Source organism: Berghia stephanieae, chromosome 3 (genome assembly GCF_034508935.2).
Source record: "Berghia stephanieae isolate SIO BIC M18660-M18661 chromosome 3, UCSD_Bste_1.3, whole genome shotgun sequence".
Taxonomy (NCBI): Eukaryota; Metazoa; Mollusca; class Gastropoda; order Nudibranchia; family Aeolidiidae; genus Berghia; species Berghia stephanieae.
Genome location: NC_088362.1, coordinates 37,156,607 through 37,176,738, shown reverse-complemented (window position 1 = coordinate 37,176,738; position 20,132 = coordinate 37,156,607). Strand labels below are relative to the sequence as shown.

At 34.6% G+C, this 20,132-nt stretch overlaps 1 protein-coding gene across 1 annotated transcript in view; it reads left to right on the top strand.

Annotated features, from left to right (window-relative positions):
* Window positions 1-20,132, top strand: part of LOC144967664 (DENN domain-containing protein 5B-like) — a 60,287-nt gene that overhangs the window by 23,259 nt on the left and 16,896 nt on the right. The window contains exons 11-19 of the mRNA XM_078905191.1: window positions 3,147-3,257; window positions 4,115-4,267; window positions 4,982-5,072; window positions 8,723-8,809; window positions 14,113-14,242; window positions 14,801-14,929; window positions 15,842-15,963; window positions 16,576-16,721; window positions 17,991-18,109. Of these exons, the coding sequence (XP_078761317.1) occupies window positions 3,147-3,257; window positions 4,115-4,267; window positions 4,982-5,072; window positions 8,723-8,809; window positions 14,113-14,242; window positions 14,801-14,929; window positions 15,842-15,963; window positions 16,576-16,721; window positions 17,991-18,109 (1,088 nt within the window). The remainder of the gene's footprint in view (window positions 1-3,146; window positions 3,258-4,114; window positions 4,268-4,981; window positions 5,073-8,722; window positions 8,810-14,112; window positions 14,243-14,800; window positions 14,930-15,841; window positions 15,964-16,575; window positions 16,722-17,990; window positions 18,110-20,132) is intronic.

Genomic DNA, 20,132 nt, shown 5'->3' with positions numbered 1-20,132 from the left:
ATTGTTGTGCCTGTAGCTGTGATCTGATCACAAATGGAAGAAATTAATATTTTAAAAGAGTGGGATCAGTCTCGCTAGTAAAGGGTTAACGTGATTCTGATTATATTTTTTTCCCTCATTTCCTTCTTTATAATTTGTCTTTTTTTTAAATTGTGTTTTTGTATTAAAATAATCATTCATCATTTATTTTATGTTTATCTATGGAAATTATCTGGTTATTTAGAATAAACAAATGTTGGATTCGACCTTCACCCTGATAACTTTTCATTTTAATGTTTTGTTGATTTTATTTGTTAACTCTTTAAGTTCCTGAATCGATGATAGGAAGAAATATCCTGTTTGTGACCCATCAATTCAATATGGTGTTATGCTGGGGTGAACATTCTAATTGAAACTGGTTAGAATGACAATATTGGATGCTTTTGTAATTTGAGAATCTTCATTCACTGATCTCACTGGGGCATATTTGTGTAAATTAACTTTATAGATTTAGACTTAAAAGTCGATTTTCAGTATCTGGTTCACATGACATAATTCTTTTTCAAGTTTTTGGGTCACATTTAGAGTTTTTACATCTAAAATGAAAATCAGAAACAGTTTTATTAAATATACCAAAATCTAGAGGTGCCTAAATGAGCAAATAAAATGTATAGTAAAATAAAGGGAGTTTAAATTCTATTAAACATTTATAAACAGGTTGATAGTCGTGCATTTAGGACTTGTTCTTAGAGAATTGACACTACACCCAGAATGCATTTATTTGTATTGATTTTCTAAACTATAAGAGAGAGAAGGTCCCAGGAATCTCCTTTAGGTATTATTTCACCCATTAAATGTTTATTTTCTGATTCCAAAAAGCCCCAACAATTTTCGTTCATTTACTGTTACAATGACATTTTATACAATTTTATTTGTAGCAAAAGTTCCAAATGTAAGGCAGACGTGCCAAGTACTAGGAAACATTCGTAGAATTACGAAATTTTGACTCCAATTTCAGAACTTCATGAGCATTTCTAAGTCATTAAAACTTATTGAAATTGAAAGTTGATGCCAGACTTTTGAAGTGTTATCTGAACCTTATGAGGGTAAATTGTTGATTTTTAATGTTGATTACAGCAATTATAATTTTTATCTCCCTAAATGTTACGGATTTTTAAATGCTCAAGTTGGCAGGTGTCTGTAAGGTCACTCTTACTTTGTATAGATATTTCAATCCTGGCCTTTGACTGATGTCAAATTATAGGTTGATTGACACTCTTTTATCATTTAAAAAGGAAAAACAAAACTGTTTTGAACAAATGAAATGTGAAACACAATGAGTAATATAAAACAATAGAGTGTATTCTATATAATTATTTTATATTTCATCCATGCACAATTTTGCCCACATTTTCACATATAATGTGACAAACTCACAAATAGACTAACACATGGTCTTGGAATAAGAAATTTTGTTACAATGAATTAATTACCATAGAATGGATGGTTTGCATAACTTGGTGATGGCTCTTAACTGCTTTTGTCTTCTTAACCATCTTGAAATTTGTTGTCTTTGTTGATATAAATATAGCTTGTGCTTGGTTCAAATATAACACTGTATGTGTAATTCATTAACCCTTACCACGTGGTATTGTGTTGTTGAACTGGACAGTAACAGTAATGCAACTGAATTCATCAAAGCCTGGATCACATGGATGGTCCCTGATACTCGTATTTTGGTGATAATGTGTAGGAATGCATGTCAGTACATTATGAAACAGTACCAAAGAAAACAGAAAGCGAACTAAAAATATGTCACTTTGGTTCACACTGGATTCTTAGATGTCTCGGTTTGTAGATATTTTGACATGTATGCGTCATTGATAATTCTTGAAGTAAAAGTTTTCAAAATATAGTATTTTTGCTCCAAAATGGATATATATGATCAAATGATTTTACGCTTTCATCAATTTTTAAGCACCATTTTAAAGTGATACTCATATAAACAAAAATAAAACTCATGCATTATGAGTAAATACCAATATTTGACTTCAATTCTGTTTTTTTTAAAATGTATACGAATACTTTTGTTTGTTGCCTTTGGCCACAGTTTGAAGATACAGAATCCGGTGTTGGATGTCAAAATATCCATCACATTATAGATGGTTATATTGCGGAGCGGATAAGGCATTTCAAGTCAATCTGGAGCACCCAGCTCATCGTCATGCTGAAGACATTTTACTTGTTCCTCAAACAAAATACATAATTCTAATCACAAACTTTGAGAGATGACATTTTGGGTGGCAAGAGAGTTGATTGGGCATTTTTATCTCAAAACTGATACTGGAAACAAATACCCCTAGTGGATGGTATTGTTTTTGACATTTTATTTTTATCATATCATCCTTATGTCGTGTCATGATAATTTTTTTTATTTTTTTTTTACAACTATGTAAAGAGCACGATTAACGTGTATGGTATGTTTAGGTGCTATATAACTTCATTATTTATTTATTTATTATTTATTTATCTTTTTTCATGAAAAAGGATTTCACCAAATCGTCACATTAATTTTCATTCACATTTTTAAAGTTTCTCAACTACTGTTGAATGATCTTATGATCAACTAATTCATACTCAGTGGGCTTTTGGTACGTTTTGAGTTTATTGTTAAAGATTAGTGAAGAAAGTCATTTAACAAAATAAAAAATATCTCTCAATTTGTTTCATTAAGGGAAAAAAAAAGGAAATATATATATGATTGACAAATAGAAAATTTAAGAGAACATCTCATAAACTATTTGAATTGAAGAGAGTGACACAATGGTTCGAATACGATAATCCTCACAAGAAATAAATGTAACATAATATAAGAAAGAGATGATTTAACCATTATTTTGTGACTTGTAATAATAAATACGAAATGAGATAAGAGAATACACGGAATAGTAAGTTACAACTTTTTGAACATTTAAGAGTTGACACTAGGGATTACATTTTAACTTTTATTTTGTCTCTGATGATTCTAAGTATTTGTCAAATATCTGTGCAGAATGTCATGACTTTCGTTGCTAACTAATTCTATATTCAACTCCTCAAATCATTGAGTCAAGCCATATAGAATCAATGTCAATATTTAGTCCTCACCCTTTGATTGTGTTCCACAGCTTTACCTTCAGTACCGGAAACACCAAATTGTTCCTGCCATATCAACAGAACGCTCTGCCCAGACCAAATGGAATTTTGTGGACACCTTGCTGAAGGAGTGCAAGACCAAGGTAAATACGGACAATGGACTGGTTAGCCTATTGCTAAGAACTGCTTTTCAAAATATTTTTTTTTTAACGTTATTCTTTCTCCATTTACTTAAATATTTCCAGATATCCTTACACCATCCCAGCTCTGTTTCCCTTCCTTCGTTTTATGGAATTTATAGATTTGACGTACTTGACTTATTCCCATTTCTCCACATGGACAAAAGGCCCATGTTTTAAATACTTTACACAGATAAAAGATATGGGGAAGATTGAGCCATTTATTGATGAGGGGTCTAACAGTAGGGCAGTAGGACATTTGTCTGATAAGCAGATGGTCTCAGGGTTTAGGTTTGACCTTTGACCAAAGAAGATTGGTTTGTGTGTGTGTGTTTACTTCAACTACATTTGGGGATGTTGATAGCTCACTTGTTAGAGTGCCAACATGTAAAGGAATTGATGTCAGTCTTGGGTGTGGTCAATGTTACTCTCAGACCTCTCTATTCACCCTGCCATGATTGGGTTACTTGGTCTGTTAGATCAGGAAAGTACTTTGTAATAGTATAATAATAATGATAATAGTAATAATAATGATGATAATGATAATAATAATAATAAATAGCATTTCTACATCATATAACTATGACAATATCGTTTTCTATGCACTTTACATTGGCAATATTACACTAAATCATACATTCTCATAGATTAGCTGCCTATACTAAGTAACAAGCAGTTGTCCATTTGAGTTTGTGGAAACCGGGATAAAACCCTATTGCTCTGTAGGATTCCGTTACTCTTCACATCGCATTCATTTGTACTGAGGATTGTCAACCTAATTGATCTGAAACTATTCTTTTTTTTAATCATATCTATTCCAGACCAAGAGGATGTTGGTAGACAAAATGGGTCAGGAGGCGATAGAGCTTGGCCATAGCGATGCCAGCATTACAGGGGTGGAGGAAAACACATTGATTGCCAGTCTGTGTGATCTCTTAGAGAGGATATGGAGTCACGGATTACAAACCAAGAAGGTAAAGGTTTTAATCCACCAGCTAAACTTTAACCATGTGTACAAACATGAATATAAAAACTACATTAAGGGTAAATTGGTTTCTAATGTCTAATCCGCTTCATAATTTTTCATTGAGCCATATTATTATTTTATTTTTTTTCATACCATGCAATTTACCTCTAACTCTAAATACCATTTAGAATTGTCACTCTTGGAATATTCCTATCTTAAGTGATGGGATGTAATACAATGCTTTCTTAATGATAGAATTCTATGGTCAGTCTTTGCAATGTTTGTCACCCATCCAATCATTGACCATGCTGATTGTTGCTTGGCACATCGCATGAAAGAAATAGCCTCTAGACTCCAACATTTAAATCATTGTATATTTCCATCATATTCATGGTCCCAATAGTTCAATAGGAATAGCATTTACTTTTCACACAAAGCGCCAAAGAATAAAACCAGGCACAGGCTAGATTTTATTTTTCTGACCCCCCCTGTCTACCCAACAGTGATTGGGTAGCTAGATCTTGCAGAAAGTACTTTAGATAGACTAGTATCCTATCCAAAGGGTAACACGCAATTGCTATTGTCCATATAATGCCATAGAAAACAAACTAATGGGCATTATTTGCTCTGAAAGACTACTTTTTATAAACATTTATTTATATATATATATATATATATATATATATATATATATATATCATATATTCATGTTTGTGTCCAGGGCAAGTCGGCAGTGTGGTCCCATCTGTGTAGTTACCAGGACATCGAGGAAGGTGGAGATAAAGGAATGGACTCTAAACTATTGACACCAGGTTAGTGGTTGTAAGGAATCAGAGACTCCCATTTTATCCCATGTCTCAAACTGTCTCATGTGAACAAATGATTTGCAGACCTGCCACTGACACTAATTTAATATACATGGGAGGGAGGGGAGGGGAGCAATTTTAGCTAAATTCGAATTTTTACCTCCAGATTCAGATTTTCAAGCCATACATGAAAATGAAAATTTAAATAAATATATTGTTATTTTACTCAGATATAAATGTCTAACTAAATCGTATTGCACTGCATCAATTCTTATATTTTTTAAAGTGATGATTCATATCAAGAATGCTATGAATTCAGAATTTTGGGTTATACAGATTTTTTTTTTTTTGTTTTTTTTTGGTCAGAAATATGCAAAGATTTTCTATTTGTTGACAGTGCCAGGTTTGGATTTGTAATTGTAAAATTGACAATGCCATAACTCTTGGTTTGATTCTATTACAGCAACATTTCAGTGAAGTTCTTCCATTTTTTATATACTGTCTTCTTAACTAACCTGTTCTCTTTTCTATTTTTACACCATGCTTTAAGGGAACTTTGAGTTTGTTTTTGATTCAGTCCCTTAATGCGTACTTTGAGATGCACCAATCAGAAATCACCCATCCACTACTCTGTGTCAGGTGACTCATGAGTACCAAAATCTAGAGCTGCCGAAATGAGTCAATAAAATGTATAGTAAAATAAAGGGAGTAAAAATGACTCTTATAAAAGATGTTTACTTTGTTTTGTATCTTTTACAAGAGTCATTTTACTCCCTTTATTTTACTATACATTTTGACTCCATTCAATCCTCCAAGACATCCTTACAGTGCATTCAATCCTCAAAGACATCCTTACAATCCATTCAATCCTCAAAGACATCCTTACAATCCATTCAATCCTCAAAGACATCCTTACAATCCATTCAATACTCAAAGACATCCTTACAATCCATTCAATCCTCAAAGACATCCTTACAGTCCATTCAATCCTCAAAGACATCCTTACAATCCATTCAATCCTCAAAGACATCCTTACAATCCATTCAATCCTCAAAGACATCCTTACAATCCATTCAATCCTCAAAGACATCCTTACAATCCATTCAATCATTCCACAATCATCTGCAGATTTCATTTTAAATCTATCATTTTTTTCCACACTGGGAAACGTCCACATGATTGCTTTTAATGATTTAAATGAACTCATAATCAACCTCTTCATCAGGGTGGGGTCTTGAGGGGAGGGAGGCGTTGTTATATTGTTTAGTTTATTTTTCTGGGATTTTTGTTTTGTTCGTTTGTTGGTTTTTTTTTTCGAGCTTCTGTCAGCAACCTCTGCATTTTACCTCTATTCCTATTTTGACTTGCCATCTTGATTGTCCACAGCAATGACGTGGATAAGGACATAACAAAATTCAAAGTGCATTGTAGCATTTTGATTTGATTTCAATATTATGCCCAGCCAATCAGACAACCATGGAAATCTAGATCTGACCTCTGATAAAACACATTTCATTCATTTTGGTCCTAAAACTTCAAATACCAATTGATTAAGATGACTTTATCACAAAGCTGAGATATGACTTGATCCCAGAGTCTGAAAGCTGAAATATGGCTTGATCACAAAGTCTGAAAGGTGAGATATGACTTGACCACAAAGTCTGAAAGATGAGATATGACTTGATCCCAGAGTCTGAAAGCTGAGATATGGCTTGATCACAAAGTCTGAAAGCTGGTTCTTTTTTTATTTTCTTTGATTTGACAGCGTTAACACTTTTGGACAAATTGGGGTTTATCTTTTATCTTAATCCATCAACCACTTCCACAAATTGGTATTATATCAGTGTGATTTTGATGCCAAAAAGTAAATCTCATGGTCAAAAATGTAAAATTTGGGTTAATGGTATAAGTTTTGTTGAAGGCGATAGATGGAATTCCTTCAGTGACGTAAAATCTAAAATCAGATATTTCTGGTCATTTTTACTATAAACTATCTAGCACCTGGTTGACCCCGACATATTACCATTGTGAGGCAGTAGGTCACATTTGAAGTAAGATATGTGTTTTATCTGCGAGGATAGAAGGTCAAAGTGCATTCCAAGCAACTTGGAGATAGAATTAATTAAAGCTCATTTTAATTCTGGTCATGATGGAATGAAGAGGAGCAGCAAAAATAACACTATTTGTTTGCCTGGACTTGAGTTAACATGGTGCATTTTCAAATCTTCACAGACGAGGCTGGATTTTTTCTTTAATTTATTATCTTACCTGATTTTGTGCCTTACCTTTTTTCATCAAGAGGCTGGTAAAATTAGAGAATTAGAGATAAAAATTGGTAGAGCACTCGCTTCACACGCAAATGGACCGAGATCGATCCTGGGTGCAGTCCAGATTGTTTTCTGATCCCCCGTCTAGCCAGCAAAGAATGGGTAGCTGGGTCTGATAGATCTGGTGGAAAGTACTTTGCGATAGACTAGTGTCCTATTTAAAGGATAGCAAGCAATTGCTATTGTCCATTTCACGCTATAGAAACCAGGATTAACTTCGGCTCCATGGGCCTTATGTCTCTGAAAGACTACTGTACACATCTATATTACTTATACTAGTTCAGTTCTGATGTAGGAGTAAAACAACAGTTGCCCTCTCGTTTGAAGAATTTTTAATGCATTTATGGTAGTTGTTCAGAGCCATAAGGTCCATGGAATCAGGGGTGAATCCCAGTGACTGTAGCATTAAATTAGCTGGAACAGTTGCTCGTTACCCCTTGGATAAAATTCCATTTCCGCTAAATCACAGACTGCACCCAGAGTAGATACTAGCATGGTGATCAAGGCACTAGAAAACAAACATTGCCTTGCGAGACTTTTATGGAAATGAGTATCTGGCCATACTCAATGATGTCTACTTTAAGGGAGTCTGTGCAAGAAAGGTTGTCTGAAATGTACTGTGTACTGTATCAAATGGAAATCGATGCCACATTCCATCAGGAGAAATATGTCAGCATTTTGAATCATATTGAGCATAACGAAGCAGTGAAAATGTGCTATAAGTGCAAATTTTAAAACTTAATTTTGGATTGCGGACATTTAAATATTGGTTATAATTGTTGATATGGAATAACGATATAACAAATAAAGGCATTTTGAAGCATAAAAGGCATGATAATCTTATGGCTCGTCTTGCAGGTATCCAACAGGTTATGCCCTGTACTAATCAACTTGTATAAAATTGTATGTCACATCGAATTGGTTATTCTTTGAGATAAGATTTTTATCTTGACATTTTAAAGCATAATTTTTATGGCTAGTTGGAAAAACAGATATGAAGATGAATTATTCATATCGTCAAGTAACTTTAAATCAGGTATTGAAAAAGAATAAAATGTAAAAAAATTGAATTAGAAAGATTCCATTTATATCTAACAAATTCAAAGTTAAGACATTTGAGAATAAATTAATATTAAGAATCTCCATCTCAATAAAACGGCCAGGAATGACTGCTGAGAAGGCCTTGTCACCTCAATCCATCATTACTCAATGACTGAGTATAATTTCAACAATAACTCCCCACTGTCTTGAACAAAGTGGCTGTGATTATTTTGACTGTATATTTCATGCAATATGTCATTCCTACCCACCCATCCTCTTTCTCTAAAGGTTTACCCAAGCGCAATAGCTTGATCGACCTCCGCTCCTTAGTGGACGGGTCCTTCACAATCCTGGGCAGATCCATCTCATTGAGTAGTAAGTCCTGGACGGTTGGTCAGTCTGTCCCAACCGTGTAACCACCAAATTACCAGCTGACCGATCTGTTCAATGTGTCTTTGTGTATAGTTTGTTTCCCAATCACTATTAATTGTGAGAACTGCAGCTACTGCCAGCCTACGCCTGCTCCTGTTGTAGTCAGTACTACCACCAGACATAATCACTGTTGTGTATATTATGCATGCTTTCTACTTTCAATTGCTGTCATATTTATTTGTTGTTTTTTTTTCAAATTATCAGAGTAATATTTCTTTGCCATTTGTATCTTCAAGTGTTGATACACAAACAATTGGAATGCATGTGAATAACTCACTGTCAAAGATTGTTCCTTGAAAATTTGACTACAAGTATTTGTCCTAGTTTTAACATTATTAGCAAGAAACCTTGGAAGTTTTACTGCATTTTGATTGGTTTGTCAGAAGGAAAGTATGTAAAAGTGCCTGTGGTTGGCTGGTTTTGGAAACATCTTATGATGTCCTCATTGGTTCCAACTGTGAGTGCATCAACGAAATAACAGATTATTATTTTATTCCAATTACTGACCATCATTATTGTATTTATTGTATTTTGTAACTCTTTTCTACATTTCATTTCTTATCCTCCCCTTTTCTACTATTATCATCCAAGCAGTTTTCTATCGTTTGTGATTTCTACTAATCCAGTTCTATGTTATCCTGTTTTATAACTTAAATATTTATTGTTCATGATAATAGAAATATATTTTTTCTGTCAATGGAAAAAGATTTGCAGCTATATTTATCTTAGATTAGCTACTGGCCTACATTTCTTCTGTCTTTTTCTTCTCCTCACATTTGTTCATATATCCTATCATCTTACATTTCTCCCAAGTACTAAAATAATGACCCAAGTTTCGCTTTCAAACATTGTTAAATTCACTCCAAAAACTTCGGGGGGAGGGGGTATATTTTTTGTTTGTGAGGTTGTTTTTTGTTTTTTGTTTTTTTGGGTTTTTTTGGTTTTTGTTTTTTTGTAATGGGCAAATATTTAATGTAGTTAAGTCTTTCAGCCTTTCACAATTGAAGGTGACAAGGAACTGAGGAGAATGATAATGGAAATTGGTTTTAGGAAACTTGTCATCTTAGAGAATGATCACATGGATTGAGTGAATGCTTGAGTAGTGCAGTACCACAAGATGCTCTTTGACCATAGATTTTGACATTTGGAAATATTTATATCGGCATCCATTTTAGTGCATGAATCCGTCCCTTCCAGTTGTTCCCCTTTGGTTGGTAAGTGTACATACCATGTGTGTGCAGCCAAGGCCATCTTGATGTGTTTACAGCCGTACAATCATTTTGTATTCACGCATGACCATCCCCATTGTGTTACATGCTTCAGGGAGGGTCGGGGTTTTTTTGTTTGTTATTTAGTTGGGAAGGGGTGTTTTTTGTTTGTTTGTTTGTTAGTTTTGTTTTTGTTCTTTTTGTTTTTGTTTTGTTTTGTTTTTTGGTTTGGTTCTGTAGACTGTGCAGTATCTTTGGGTCAGGATGACATCGTTTTGTCTTATAACAAAAGTCAGGCTCCTGCATTGTGTCCTTTTCAAAACCATTTTACACGCATCTCGAATCATTGTGAATGAGTAACTTATTTTAGGAAGGAGTGATATAAATTGTAAGAACGACTTCATGCTTATGCTACATAATACATAGATATTCTACTTACATAGAGTAAAAAAACATTGGATTGTTTATAAATTGTATTTAATTATTATTAATAAGTCTTGTTTTTTTTTTTAAATTATGAGTTCACATTCTGTCATTTTCTTCTTTCTTTTTTTTGAATTGAGCATAGGCATTTCAGTTTAGATTTGTGTTACTTAGACCAACCAGTTCACGCACACCTTTTAGTTTTAAAACGTTGACAGATAATAATAGCATATGAAATCTCGTCAGCACAGCCTAATAGTTGTTGTGCTGTCAATACTACAGGAAGACAAAAAAAAATACTTGAGCCTTTATATAGCACAATATCCACTGAACGTGTGTAAAGCACTTTACAAGGAGTCCCTAACCAACAGCAACATTTAACGTGTAGACATGACACCTTGTTAGGTGATATTACAATCTTTTAACGCTGTTAACAGCCAGGTTCTCATTTTACACCTGAGTATGGTGAGAGAATGTGAGTAAAGAGCCTTTTCCAAGGACTCAACTATGCACCGTGCAAGGCTCTGACCCAGGACCTTCTGATCCAAAGGCAAGTGTCATACCACTAGACCACATAGCCGCACGAAGAGTGGTCAAACCACGAAATCAAAGTGAAAAGGGTAGATCACACAAAAGTCATAAAGAAAGAAAAAAGAGAAGAAGAAACAGATTTGATTATATGATTATATTTATGTTTACTGTATGAGAATCTATGGAATATTTCAACAATAAATATGTCGTTTCGATGTGAGATTGGACACTATTGCCTTTTTTCTTCTGCTTGTCGACTTAAATGTTGTCATCTTTGTTTCATTATTTTTATGTAGTCTTGTGATTATATAATATTGTCAAGATTTTGAGAGGGAAATTTGAGCAATTTATTTTGAAATTCATCTATCTAGCTGATAATATCAGTGCATAATTTAACGCTTACAATGAGATATGAAACTTACCAGATTTAACACTATGCTACCGCAAATACCAAACATCCATAAAACCTAATATCTGTATTATTATTATTATTATTATTATTATTATTATTATTTTAATTTTTTTTATTATTATTATTATTATTATTATTATTATTATTATTGTTATTATTATTATTATCATTATTATTATTATTATTATTATTATTATTATTATTATTATTATTATTATTATTATTGTTATTATTATTATTCTAACCTGGAAGACCTGCAGCTAACCAACATTATCTTTGGAGTCCTACGAATTTATTGTTCAATTCAGTCGACCCACCGCCACAGCCCAGTACTTCATATGGGTAAACCAAAAATTGAAAATGTATTGATTCAGTTTTCATCATCTGATTAAATCCTCTTAATATTAGATTGATGTGGTGTGTTGTGTGTGTCTGGAGGGGGGAGGATAGTACAAAGTTAAGAAAAAGAAAGTTCTACCAAAGCACTGTAATGTGAAAAGCTTTCCAATGATGTTTAACTTTTAAAATTATCCGACTGAAAGTAAAATATTAATGATTATAATAGTAAATTTGTTCATACAACATTAATGCCCTAGATGTGCATATTTGCAGGCTGATAACCGAACTCAATCATGGGGGCTTGATTTAACACTGTTGTAATGGACGATGGTTTGTGTTGGTTGGAGAGTGTTTCCATTACAACGATGAGCCCATAACAATTTGGGTTATCAGACCTGCAAATAAGTACACATTGCTAACACTCCATTCATGTCAAAAAACGTTGTAGTATTTTTTACTCATCAAGATAGTAGTTTATTATACTGTTGTTTTCTGCTTTTTTTTTCTAATACTTGATATTTAATGCCTTCATGTGTAATCCTTGTACAACACACACCAATATATTATGGGTTTTTCTCGTACTAAACATTTGATTGGACAGTTTTAATAACCCACAATAGTGTTGATATTTGACAGCTTTAGGAGGCATTTTGAATGGAATAACGACTCATCAATTCAAAATGATATCAATCTCAACTGATGAGATTTGGGTTTTTGAAATAAATGACTACATTGAAGAGGAGATAAAAGTCAAACTGCTAGAACAGGTGGATTGTAAAAGGAGTGTAAAAAGTATTGTATTTGTACACTACAGAATATAACAGCTTCGAAAAAGAACAAATAATACGATACATGGAATGTTTTAGGTTCAAAACCCTTCTTCAGCCAAGAATGAAAACAGTAAAAACGTGAATACATCAGAATAAGGACAGACTTTCTGTTCTGTTCATTTTTGTACCGTTCATAACTTTTCACTTCAGAGAGTGAATTTTTTTTTTTAATCTTCTAAACCCTGAAATGTTTACATTCTGGTTATTTTGACTTTAAATTCCATTTTTCTTATGAAGTCCATTCAAACCAGAGTGGCGTGATGGGTCACAAATATTGATATATTGTTGTTCGTTGTGGATGGAGATCAAGTCAAAGGAAATGCTAATCTTTTAAATGTCCATTTATGTTCAGTTTTCTCTTATATGTTTGTGTGTGTGTGTCTATTTTTAAATTGGCCGTAGCATGTCACCATTGAAAATGGATGTTGTCGTTTTGAAAGGCAATGTTGTCGTTTCAATGGTTTTATTTTAATTACATTTAATTTATTTAAAATCAATCACAGAATTTGTAATTTGTCTTTATTATTGATTCAGTAGGAAACGAACATCTGTAAATTATAAATCATGGGTCAAGTAACAAAATGTGAAAGAAGCAATATTTGTTATGTTTTACATTTTGATAATTAGAAATATTATATAATTTAATAGTAGGATGATTTATCTTTATTGAACTTTAGTTTTACAAGATATGATTAAATATAAGTTCATTGATTTTAAAAATTTGTAAATCTTTAAAAAAGATTTTAAAATAAAATAAATTAAGATTCATTGAAGATTGAAAACATCTCAGGTACAGCCACAGCCACAATGCAGCACTGCAGGGGCAGCGTGGCTCAGCAGAACTGGTCTTTGCTTCATATCCGAAAGGTACTGAGTTCGATCACCCGTCGCTGTGCTGTGTGGCCTTGAGCAAGTCACCTCGCCCTAGCTCAATTTGCGGCACTGCACTGCAGCTGACGCCTGGGTTATTCCAGTCTTCCCTTGGAATAGACTCTAGAGACACATTTCCCCTATGAGATGAATAAAGGAATTTTTTATTTTTTTATTTTTATATTCCAAATGTGCTTGGGATATTTGTCCTACCCCAAAGTCAGTCATACAGCAGACGGGAGTCAATCATTCCATTTCCTTATTCCACTTTGCCTTGCTGCTACCAGATGTAAAAAATTAAGGAGCAGGACCAGTGTAAGATAAAGAACTGAACAAGTGTGTATGAAAGGTGCCAGACAAAGCAAGAAAGAAAAAATACAAGAAAAAAAACCATGCCAAAAAATCAGTCAACCTCGACTGGGGATCCTGAGGTTCGATCCCCAGTCTAGATCGACTGATTTTTTGGCATGGTTTTTTTTCTTGTATTTTTCTTCTTGCTTTGTCTGGCACCTTTCATACACACTTGTTCAGTTCTTTATGCTACCAGATGTGAAATGTGAGATATTACTTTCCATCCTATTCTGAGCAGTTTCATCATCTGATGACATGCCATTACTATGCTCTGTGTTCCAGATCTTTCCACAATGGAATCGGACAAGGTGGATCGTCCCCCAGAGAAGACACACAGACGTCGTAGCAGTCAGGGACGAATAGAGTTACCTGTCTTGAGACCAATGCCTAAGTCACTTCTAAGTGATCTAAGGTGAATTTGACTTTTATCTCATCTTTCTTCTTGTCTCCTATTGTCTCATCTTTCTTCTTTTATCTGCTTTATTCATCTATGTAGCTGTCTGTCTTTCACCTGAAGGGAGATAATTGGATTTTTAGAAAATATTAAATTAAGAAATTAAGGTGCAGGCACTGGTTTAAGATAAAGGACTGAACAAGTCTGTATGAAAGGTGTCAGACAAAGCAAGAAAAAAAACATCACAAGAAATCAGTTGACCTCGACTGGGGATCGAATATCAGACCTTACTCTGCCAGGCAGGGGAGATCGTGACTCAACCATATGAGCTATCCCACGACCCCAAAGTCACTTCAAATTCTAGTCAATATAACATATTTCCTCCTCTTGTTTACCTGAAGAAGATCAAAGGCCGAAACGTTGATTATTTTGTTTTGTATATTTTATTATAGAGTCATTTTGACTTCCTTTATTTTACTATACATTTCCATTCTTGGTTTTTAGGTCAGCTTCTGAAAGTCAAATAATAAAGAATTGTTCCTTATATTTTCTCCTTGTTGTTTTGTATCAACATAGGAAAGTCCAGCAGATGTCAGACATCCGTACAGAAGTGGGTCGGACCAGAGCCTTGATCCGACTGGCCTTGGAAAGGAAAATGTTGTCAGCGTACTTAAAACAACTTTTGTCAGATGCCAGCTTGTTGAGGTAATAAAGGTATAGGGGAAAATGTTGTCAGTGTATTTAAAACCACTCTTGTCAGATGCCAGCTTGTTAGGTAATATAGGGATTGGGGGGAAATGGTGTCAGGGTACTAGCAGTAGTAGCATATGACTACAACTCCAAATTTATTTCGTCAACCCAGCTTCTAAAGTCCTCCTCTGCCCTAAGGACGGTTTCGTAGCCACCTTCAAGTTTAGTGACTGGGCAGTGGAGGATGATGTGATCGCTGGTCTCTGGGGCTGCCTGACATGGTACTTAAAACAACTCTTGTCAGATGCCAGCTTGTCGAGGTAATAAAGGGATTGGGAAAGAATTGTACGTTTGTATGTATGATCCAAAGCATTAAAACATGTGGTAAGACAGCCCAATGATAACTCTAGCTACTACACATAAAAACAACTTTCTTTTTCAATAAAAGAAATTAAACTTCAGGTTTACTATAGTGCAATATCCACTAATTGTACTCAAAATGCTTTACAAAGGTCTAAAGCCAACAGCAACTCCTAACATATAAGATATTGTGCTAGTAAGACACTATTTCAACTCTTCTTGACAAAGGCATCGGTGTTGCTGGACAGGTATTCATTTTATACCTGAGTACGACTCAAATCGGGGACTTGAGGTCCAAAAACGAGATGCATACCACAATATCACCAAGCCACACAACGGTGACACCATGAAAAAATCTGAAAATTTTTATTATACAAGAGCTTTTGACACAGAGATAAAAACAGTGGAAGCTGGAATGTCTGACAAACTTGCTAGCTTGGGGCATTAAGTCATATAAGACCAGATCAGAGTCAAGAGGCATAAGTCAAATAAGTCAGACCAGATCACCTGATGGTGGCAATTTTATTTTTTTTAATGACTTTAAACTTTTTATTTCTTTGCACACAGGGACTTGTATAAGCGATATGCCTTCTTGCGATGTGAGGATGAGAGAGAGCAATTCTTGTACCATCTGCTGTCTCTGAACGCTGTTGACTTCTTCTGTTTTACCAACACATTCCCTAACACAGGTATGGAAATAACATCGATGCAATTGACGACAATATATATTCTTGTTAATAAGGAAACAAAACAAAGGCATAACTAGAATTTTTAAAACCAATGTTATAGAGGCAATTATCAGAATGTACGTGATATGGTCCTTATCATACAATTTCTAAATGAAGACATTGGACATAGTCAGAGGCTTTATTTCGAATTTCAACTTGAATATTTTATAACAATGGGGAAAAAATTAACCAGAATGAAAAGGAGGTGAGTCTTATTGAATGTCAAATACATACCAAAAGAAAAGTGGAGATAATTTTAACACACTGACATAGACAGGAAAAACACACTGACATAGACAGGCAAAACACATTTATAAAAACCATTTCAGGCCAGAAAAAGTTCCATTTCAGACATCAATTCATTTCAAATTGCCGCCAACTTGTCAAAAAAGCTTCAAGCCTGACATTTTATAGAAGTAAAAGGTGCAAACATCTTTTTTTTTTTTAGTTTTAGAGGTCATCTTATCCCATTGTTATTCAAATCAAACTTTTCTGACCAGTATTAAGAAATAGTATTTTGTAAGTTTACAGCAGCACAGAGCTAATTCATGTCCGTGTTCATTTCCCACCCAGTGGTGCCGTACAGAGTGCTCATCTTCCCCAGCACCAAACTGGGCTGCTCCACGACCAGTGCCCATGTCTGGATATCAGTGGCTGGCCAAAAGGGAGGCACGGATCTCTTGGATTTTCCCAAAAGTCTTCTGGAAATGAGCTTTGAGGTGAGATGGTAGCCTGGATTGATACTCCATTCAGAGCTTCCAACTGTGCACAATAAAAATCATAGTTTTATGCTTTTTCTTACCTCTGTATGATTTGATGCTTTCCTCCTAAATTGTACGATTTCTTACTTTAGAATCAATTTACTCTGCTCCTCTCATACTTTTACAAAGTTTCTATACATTTTACATGATTTTCATCTCTTACACAGTTGCTGTCTTGTAGCAATAATGGTTTGTTTGATACCCTAGTTCCTTACTCTTAAAATTTATTTATGAAAAAGAAAAAGGAATAAAGATACCGGAATTGAATTTTTTACATTCCTAGCCCTCACAAATATTGAATTCCAATATTAGCTAATGATAAAGCTGACCGCATCAATTAGGTCATTTGCTTGAAAATATTATTATTTTTGACATGCAATCTTAACACTTTTGTTTCGTACTTAGGTTGGCAGCTCTGCGCCATAGGGTTTTCATTTTTGAAGGGGAATGTGGGGGGGGGGGGGTTGATTACAATTCGCTTCACTTAATTACACAACTATGGGAATTTGTACAAGTGTGATAAAATGGAGAAGTTGTATTGAAAAACCTCCTGTGATGAAGCAAGTGTAGTAAATTGCCGGAATGTGTATATATCTGATATGCTAATAAATGGAATTAACTGTATTACTGATGGAATTAGAGAGTAGTAGTCAATCCAATATTTCCTGTTTCCCATATGACATGTAATGGATACGGATTTATGTTTTGTAATCATAAGGAAGTATCCCTTTTGGCAAAGATCCTCAAATCGGATACTTGAATGGATTGGTCATAGAATGAATGTCTTAGGATTGAGGCAGTCCCAATTGACTTATCATTTCAAGACTGCTTGTAACAGTCTGTTTACTATAACAAATAGGAAAATTTTTCAATTGTTGGTTTAAAAAAAAAAAAAAAAGGTATTCCTTCAGAGCCATTAGGCACATGGAACCGAGTTTATCCCAATTTCTTTAGTGTGAAACTGACAATAGCAATTCCTTGCTACCCTTTGGAAACGACGCTAGTCTATCACAAAGTACTTTCCCCCAGATCTAAAAGACCCAGCTACCCAATCACTGCTGGGTGGACAGGGGGGTCAGAAAAAATCACGACTGCACCCGGGATTAACCTTGGTCCCTTTGCATGTGAACCGAGTGCTATACCAACTGAACTATTGGGACCCCAATTGTTTGTAAGGGGAGGGTTTTAACAACCAAAGATCTAACCAGTAAATATTTTATTTTCCAGCACCGTAACCTTGGCATCCTGACCACCTTACGTATCGGCCATGACAATTCGGGCATGATGCCAAGATGGCTGGTCGAATATGTCCTGGTCAGGAATGAGTTGACGGGACACACCTACAGGTACGGGGCTCTTGGGCTCTCACATACTCTCTCTCTCTCTCTCTCTCTCTCTCTCTCTCTCTCTCTCTCTCTCTCTCTCTCTCTCTCTCTCTCTCTCTCTCTCTCTAGATAGTTCGAAGATGACGTCACTCAGGTCTTTGTTATTGTTTTTTGCCATCCGCGTTTATGACTAATGCTCACTGAACTGTATTAACCAGACTATAAACATTCATGGATACACACAGTTTTGTGTTTTGGTCCGTTATACTTCCGGATGGCAATATTATGAGCTTCTTAGCTAAGCGCATACTATCTATCTATATATATATTATATATATATATATATATATATATATATATATATATATATATATATATATATATATATATATATATATATATATATAAAAATCTGAGCTCCTACAAAAATGTTATCACCTGAAATTGCTAGATCCGTACCAATTTGCATACCAGCAACATCTCAGTGTAGAAGACGCACTATTAACCGCCACAAATTCGATCTCAAAACACCTTGACCAAACGCCCTCGAATTACGCCAGAATCCTGTTTGTCGACTTTTCGTCAGCTTTTAATGCCATGAACACAGATATTTTGCTTCAAAAGTTGTGCAACATGGATATTCCAAACTACCTTATTAAATGGTATAAAGAGTTTCTGACCCATAGACCGCAATGTGTAAAATTGGGTGAACATATCTCCAACAAAAGAACGTAGTCGAACGGATCCCCAAGGCTGCGTGAGTTCCCCAATCCTGTACATCTTATACACCAAACAAATAAATATATTCACCGATTGGTGTAAACAAAATCAGCTTGAATTAAATGTTGAAAAAACGAAAGAACAGGTGTTTGGTGTAAAAAATAAAAACGACTTAAAGTGTGTGACGATCGGTAAAGATGCTGTTGATATAGTTGACTATTTTAAATATTTAGGAATAACCATCGAAAGTTCCCTCAATTTCTCTCAACATATTAATATAATATCTAAGAAAGTTGCCCAAAGATTATACATCCTAAGGAAATTGAGAACATTTCAAGTAAGGAAGAAAACTATGTTAAGAGTTTATGACTCATTGATTAACTCTAGTACCGCATTGGGGTCAACCGGAAATAACGACCGGTTCCCAGTACTTGCCTAGCAAGTTTGAATGACGTAGCTAACATATAGCGTCACACGGGTTTGATTGCGTCATTTCTTACGTCAAAAACTAGCTTCATACTCAACCCAAACAGCTTAAATAAACTGTTTGCTGATTGGCTGAAACTAATAATATCAACCAATCAAACTTCGGCTTTTATTTCATAAAGAACACAATGGAATTTTTACTGAATCAAGGTCGGGTCTGTGTTACGTTTCTACAACTGATGCGCGTTTCACTTGGAAAAGGTGTGTTACATTTAAACGACAGCGGCGGCAGTGAGGTGGGAATGGTGTGTTACGTTTATACAGCGGTCGAGGATCGGGGGTTAAAAGTGTAATTGCGTTTGGCTGCACCATATGGTTTGGCGGATGCCGACTTAAAGATAAATCAAAAATTTCAAAATCTATCAAAGAGGCATCAAAAATAATAAACCATCCTGTTGATGGAGTAGAAAGAATTCATGGAAAAGCAATAGAAAGGAAAGCATTCTCAATTACCAACAATAAAAAACATATTTTATACCATGAATTTAGTCTTTTACCATCTGGGAGAAGGTTTTGTCAGATTAAATGTAGAACTAACAAGTATAAATCAACGTTCGTTCCATCAGCAATAACAATTTTGAATATTTCATATGGTACAGAAAAACCAAGGATTGATTCGTTGACTGATTAACTGATTAATTTATTTAATGTTAGATTAACTGACCAATTGATAATGATGATAATTTTTGGTGTCGAATTGCCACAATTGTAACAAATTGAAAACTAAATGAATATGTTTATGTTGTGTATATCGCACGTGTGAAAGAAAGAGAGGAAGATAGGGAGAGAGGGAGAGAGAGAGAGAGAGAGAGTGAGTGAATGAGAGAGAGAGAGAGAG